Genomic DNA, 6,000 nt, shown 5'->3' on the forward strand with positions numbered 1-6,000 from the left:
CACACAGGTCAAACACAGGCACCTTCCTCTGCGAACAACGAGAGAGAGAGAGAGAGAGAGAGAGAGAGAGAGAGAGAGAAAGAGAGAGACTGGTTAAATACAGACACCTTCCTCTAGGAACAAGTAATAGGGAGAGAGAGACTCTGGTTAAACACAGGCACTTTTCTCCAGGAGCAGTAAATGAGAGGGGGAGAAAGACTAGTTAAATACATGCACCTTCCTTTGGCAACTGCGAGTGAGAGTGAGAAAGGGACTGGTCAAATGCAGGCAGACTGTGCTGAACACTGCTCGCCTTTTGCTCTTGTCCTCATTGATTTCTGTCTTGCTCAATGTTTTAGTCAGTGAGAAATGGAGTTGATCATGGTCTCCAGGTACCTTGGCCTCCAGACTGCACCCTCCGCTCCAAACCTCACCGAACTCTCATGAAGGCAGCAAAGCGCCAGATCGCTCACCTCACTATTAAAGTATAAATCACTGGCTCCAAGAGTAGCAGAATCATAAGAAGAAGAAGTAAAAGATGTAGTTTCATGAACTGTCTTAGATTCTTAATTGGTCAAGGCAGGAAGGGATATGAAGGGAAGGCAGGAGTTTGGGGCTCAGAGGGAAAATGGATCAGCTGTGATGAAATGGCAGAACAGACTAGATAGGCCAAATGGCCCATTCCTGCTCCTACAACTTCTGGTCTGAAGGGTGGCACCTTTGGTTTTATGTTTACTGCTGTCACCTTCTTCAGTTGGGTAGACAAGTGTGGAGATGACCGTGGGATGTACAGGTAAGGTTAGAATTTGAAACAAACCACCCGAGAAGATAACCTGTGAAGTTTGCTTTTCTTCTGGGGAAATAATCTGGGAAGACAGTTATGTTGGCAAGGATGAACTGTAATGAATTTGAGCCCAGTTAGAGAAATGATCAAAGTAGGAGTCTAATTTCTAGAGGGTGACCAAGGAAAAGTTGGTAAGTTAGAAGCTATACTTTATAAACCTCAACTGCAATGAATTGTGAGGGCCAAGTAGTGTGCATTCAATGTGCCAATTTTCTCTTTCAACATAAAACTAGTTTTGGCATCAATAGCTTTTGCTTCTGCTTGTGGGGATTCTGGGATACTCGCTGGATCAGTTTACATTTGATGGAAGGTAAAGGTCAGCAAATCAGAAACAGGACCTCCCTTGTAACCAGCCCAGATAAAAGCAACTAATAAGTGTTGCATTTTTATTCAACTTTCTATGCTGCCTTGTACTTGTTACTGACAAATTCTGATGTCAATAGATTAAAAAAAATTCAAAGTAGCAAATTAATTAAATCTAAACAACATAAATGGAAATAAAAACATCTGTGGATGCTGGAAATCTGTAATATAAACAGAAAAGCAGCCGGAAGATCAAACAGCATCTGTGGAAAGAGAATCCGAGTTAATGTTGCAAGTGTTCTGTTTTTATCTACCGGTAAGAAACAAAAGGCCTGTTAATCCACAGCATCACAGTGCTCTGTATTCCTTTCAGATCCTGAAACAACAAAGCCTCCAACTGTAATTGACCCGCATGGAGTAAAGACAATTGAAGTAGAGATTGGTAAGTCACAGAGAAAAAGCACACGTTTGGAAATAAGATTTGGAGATAACATTTTAAACTCTGTATCCTGAAACTGTCAATGGGAGTGGCACACGTTTTGGGAAATTAGTGAACTTCCTAGAAAGAATTCAATAAACCTTGTGGGATCCTTGTGGGATCAGATTTACCGTTTGCATTACAACTCTTGATACTAATGAAATGTAAATACCAAGTACTTCATTTCCACTTGTCGTGTAACTTAAAGAATGGATGTGCTGTGTATCTGTGTACGTGAAGTCTCTGTGATCCTGTTGGTTTCACGACCACTGACTGCTGCAGGGTCTGCACACCTGAGCACGGGCTGTGGGATGGAGTCAGCAATCATGTCTCTGAGTACGCACGTTCCAGCCAATTAGTGTTTCAATGTGATGGTATTTAACTCTATCGATATTGTTTAGGGGCTGATATTCAATGCAGGGACAGAGCTCGCCATCCTTCTTGCTCACAAAAATGAGGCCCAACCCCACTGGCGAGGTTGACAGATGGATAGGTCCTAAGGCCAATGGCTCCTTGATGTACTCTTCCATGGCCAACATTTCAGGACAGGAGAGGGAAAATAGCTGGGTAGGAGGTCATTGGCACAATCGTATGGCCAACGTGGAGGCAGGGAGGTGGCCTCCTTCTTAATGAAGACCTCAAGAAGGTCAGCAAACTTGACAACTGGTGTAGCTACAGTTCACAGTCCAACTGTGATAAAATGAAAGGTTAGAAAGTCACACTGGAAATGTACTTCTGAAGCCAGTTCAGTCAGCTGCTATAATGCCAATGATCATCTCTCATTTCAGCCTTCTAAATTTAACACTTTTACAACTGCCCAACCATGAGGTCACTGTTCTACAGCCAGGGTATGAAAGTCAACAAAAGTAAAGTCAGTGACAATTCGAAACAAATGCCCAATATGTAGCTCCATTTACAATCTGACAATTTTTGGAATAAGTTAATTCTTTCTTATTGGTTTGAGTAAGATTAAAGAAAGTGATTTGTTTGTGGAGGTGCGGCTCTTCTAAAATCTCAATTACAAATGCAAAGCAAGCCAGTTCACCCATTTCTGATGGGAGCTTTTGGTTTCATCAGGTTGGGCAGCTCAGATGTGGATGTATCTAAAGAGAGTAAAGTAACTGTTTTGTTTCAGTAAGAAGTATTGTTCTATTTTGATCAATACAACTAATATTTTGCTTCATCATTATTGGCTGCCATCGAGAAGCTGCTAAGTATGGGCATTCCAACTCAGTGCTAAAAGCCCTGGATGGTAAAGGTAGGGAGGACTTCTTGAAGGTCTCCAAATACAGATTTGTATGAAGCAAATTATATGTTTTCAGGTGGCCTCCATAGGAACATTTTGTATGCAAATCCATGGCTTTTCTCTTATATGCCAGTACATGCCATCCATTATCCATAATGAAAAAGAAATTCAGGATGAAGAGTTCACATGGGCATTTCTATTAACAACCAACACACCCACCAATGTGCTGGAGGCAGACCACAAGTGTCGCCACATAATCTGGCACCAACATAGCATCTCCACAATGTTCAACAGAACTGTCCAACAGAACACGTAACACTGAACAACACAAACAATGACGACAGAACAAAACAGCAAAACTTTCATTCCTCCTCACACAAACATTCTTCCAAGCCCAGGAAAGGTTGCCTCAGGGCCTCCAGTCCTTGGCCCAGAACTCTCGAGCTCTCAGTCATCAGGCCTGAAACCTCCAAACTCTGGTCCACGCATCCAGATTTGCAAAGTCTGTAGTCGGACTCACCCTTTACATCTGGCGTTGTTGACTTTGACCTTTAACATTTCAGGCTCTCTGTTTCTGGACTTGGAGCTCTGGACTTCGACCTTTGTCTTTGCCCTCTGGGCTTTGACGACCTCTTGGTATCAAAACCAAGGACTCGCCAATCACAGGTTTGACCTTTAAACCTCAACCAATCTGACCTCTGGGATTATTGACCTTTGACCATGCACTGCCTTGGGCCTTACCTCCAGATTTGATCACAGTGCCCTGGGACGATAAGGATCATTGGCCCTCGTGAGTCTTTCCCATATGTACCTGCGACTCAGGATTTGGTGACCTCAGAATCGCTGATCTCCTCAAAGCCTGTTGAAACCTATTAAACGTACCTATTGAAACCTGACGCGACACAAATTCCAGATCGCTGATCTTTGACCATGGAGCGTCCTAACCTGGAATCCAAACACGGGCACCTGCCCCGATTCTTCATTCTCCTTCATCCCTGGCCCTAAACCATAACCTGACCCCTAACTCCCCAGAGCATCCCCAAAACCATCACTACAAAACTAAAATAACAATTCAGTCTGAGCCACGACATCGACAGACTTTGCAGGTTGACGCCATCTTGACCAGCAGCTTTGATTTCCTGTTGCAGTCAGTGATTATTTGCACAAGATCACATGCACGGTCAATTTTTTTTTGCAGCAGCATGTTAGGGCTTTGCTTTATGGAGCCAGCAATCGAGGTTCAGTTCCTGCCACGGTCTGTAAGGAGTTTGTACATTCTCCCCGTGACCGTGAGGGTTTCCTCTGGGTGCTCTGGTTTCCTCCCACATTCCAAAGGTGTATGGGTTGGTAAGTCGTGGGCATGCTATGCTGGCACTAGAAATATGGTGATACTTGAGCATAGTGTAGGTCATAGATGCAAATGAAGTACTTCACTGTATATTTTAACGTACACGTGACAAATAAAAACAAACTTTCTTTAATCTTTATTTCTCCTTAGAGCAGCAAAAAACCCTGTCTCACCTCAGTGCTGAGAGGCACAATTTTCTATTCACAAGATGACCACCTTGATAAATTTTTATCTATCAGACAAGAACATATACAGTAGACCAAACTTTTTCAGCATGCTTTTCCTGCAAGTGGGGATTATCTAAACTGGGTCAGGGATGCTTGCTGGAAGTATCAGGAATCCCAGTATCCTGTGCCACATGTCCTGGGCACACTGGACAATAGAGCTATTTAAAGTAATCATCTAAAACAAGCGAAGGCTTCTGTAAAATGGTTTCAATTTCTAACAACTTCTATGTTTTATTTCAGGTAGTTCTGTGCTGTTAACCTGCAAAGTTTCTTTTGGTTTTGAAAAGAATTTTTCCCCTGTGATAAAATGGTTAACAAATGAGGGTGAGATGGAAAATCAGGGCAAAGTTCAGTAAGTCTTAAATCTCTGATATCACTTTTTTATTAGACTGCTTAATTTTTCATTGGTTCCTGTATTTAGGCTTGGCTCTTGATAGGAAAGATAACTTATCTTTTCAGTATTCGGATAAAATTGCTAGGTAAACAAATTGACTCTCTATACAAAAAGTTAATTGTTAAAGTTGTAGCTATCTGTCTGACAACAATGAATTCTTCAAGTGAAGTTGAATAAACTTTATAGATATTTTCCCACTGTTTCTGTCTGATAAGTTTCAGTATGTCTTGTATCTCTCATTTAGTCATACCAAAATAAACAATGATATAGTGTACAGTATCTCCAGGCTGATATGGTGTGGTCTGAAAATCATGTTGTTGGAATGTGCTCAAGCTTCATGCAGATGGGCCAGATGCTATAAACTTAACTAATGCCTACTGTAAGTATAAGCTGCATCTGGGACCCGGCCCTGATCAGGAGAAAGGTAAGGCCTGGAGATATGTAACAGGAAGTTGACTAGTAGGTAGAAAAGATGGGAATGTCAGTCAGACATCAGGAATCCCCGATACGGGTTAGTGGGTCATCCCTGCATGACTGGGGGCAAGGAGGTTGTTGGGTGAAGTATTATTTGAGATGGGGCTCGTCTATAGGAAAGGAGATGCATAGCGGAACTTCATTGAGTGGGTTTCCAGCCCTGATCAGCATTCTTAAAATCTGGTTATTCTGGAAGCAGGGATTGCTGGGAATTACATGTTAACAATGCTGCAAAAGGTGTTGCACAGAGCAACATTATCGTTTGATGTGTATCTTGCGTGAGCCTCAAAGCAGTTATCCAAAAGTGATTTGTGGACTTGTGGAATGGCCATGCTCATCCCAGAAAGAGTTGTAATTGTGTTCCACCCCAAAATAAATTCATTGCTGTGCATAATGCTAGGTTTCTAGGCCTTTGTGTTATACATAGTGCGATTTAACTTTAACAATTAGAATACTTGTTAATTGATAGCTTTTCATAATACAAAAAATCTGCAATAAACTACAATAGCAATATTCAAAATACATTTGAATATGTACATAGATAGAATAGGCAGAGGGATATGGACAAAATACAGGCAAGCAGGACCAGCCGGGTGGTCAGCATGGTTGAGTTGGGCTGAAGGGCCTTTTACCATACAGCAGTCCTCGATGACCTTTTTAAGGGAGTTTCAAAACTAGTTTTTCCTATTTTTCTTCCATTATGTGAC

General features: G+C 41.9%; 1 protein-coding gene across 1 annotated transcript in view; it reads left to right on the forward strand.

The window, feature by feature from the left end:
* The window catches only part of LOC140726028 (interleukin-18 receptor accessory protein-like), a 59,913-nt gene that overhangs the window by 42,540 nt on the left and 11,373 nt on the right, over positions 1-6,000 (forward strand). The window contains exons 6-7 of the mRNA XM_073041923.1: positions 1,500-1,568; positions 4,666-4,777. Coding sequence (XP_072898024.1) covers positions 1,500-1,568; positions 4,666-4,777 — 181 coding nt within the window. The remainder of the gene's footprint in view (positions 1-1,499; positions 1,569-4,665; positions 4,778-6,000) is intronic.

Source organism: Hemitrygon akajei, chromosome 4, assembly GCF_048418815.1.
Source record: "Hemitrygon akajei chromosome 4, sHemAka1.3, whole genome shotgun sequence".
Lineage (NCBI taxonomy): Eukaryota > Metazoa > Chordata > Chondrichthyes > Myliobatiformes > Dasyatidae > Hemitrygon > Hemitrygon akajei.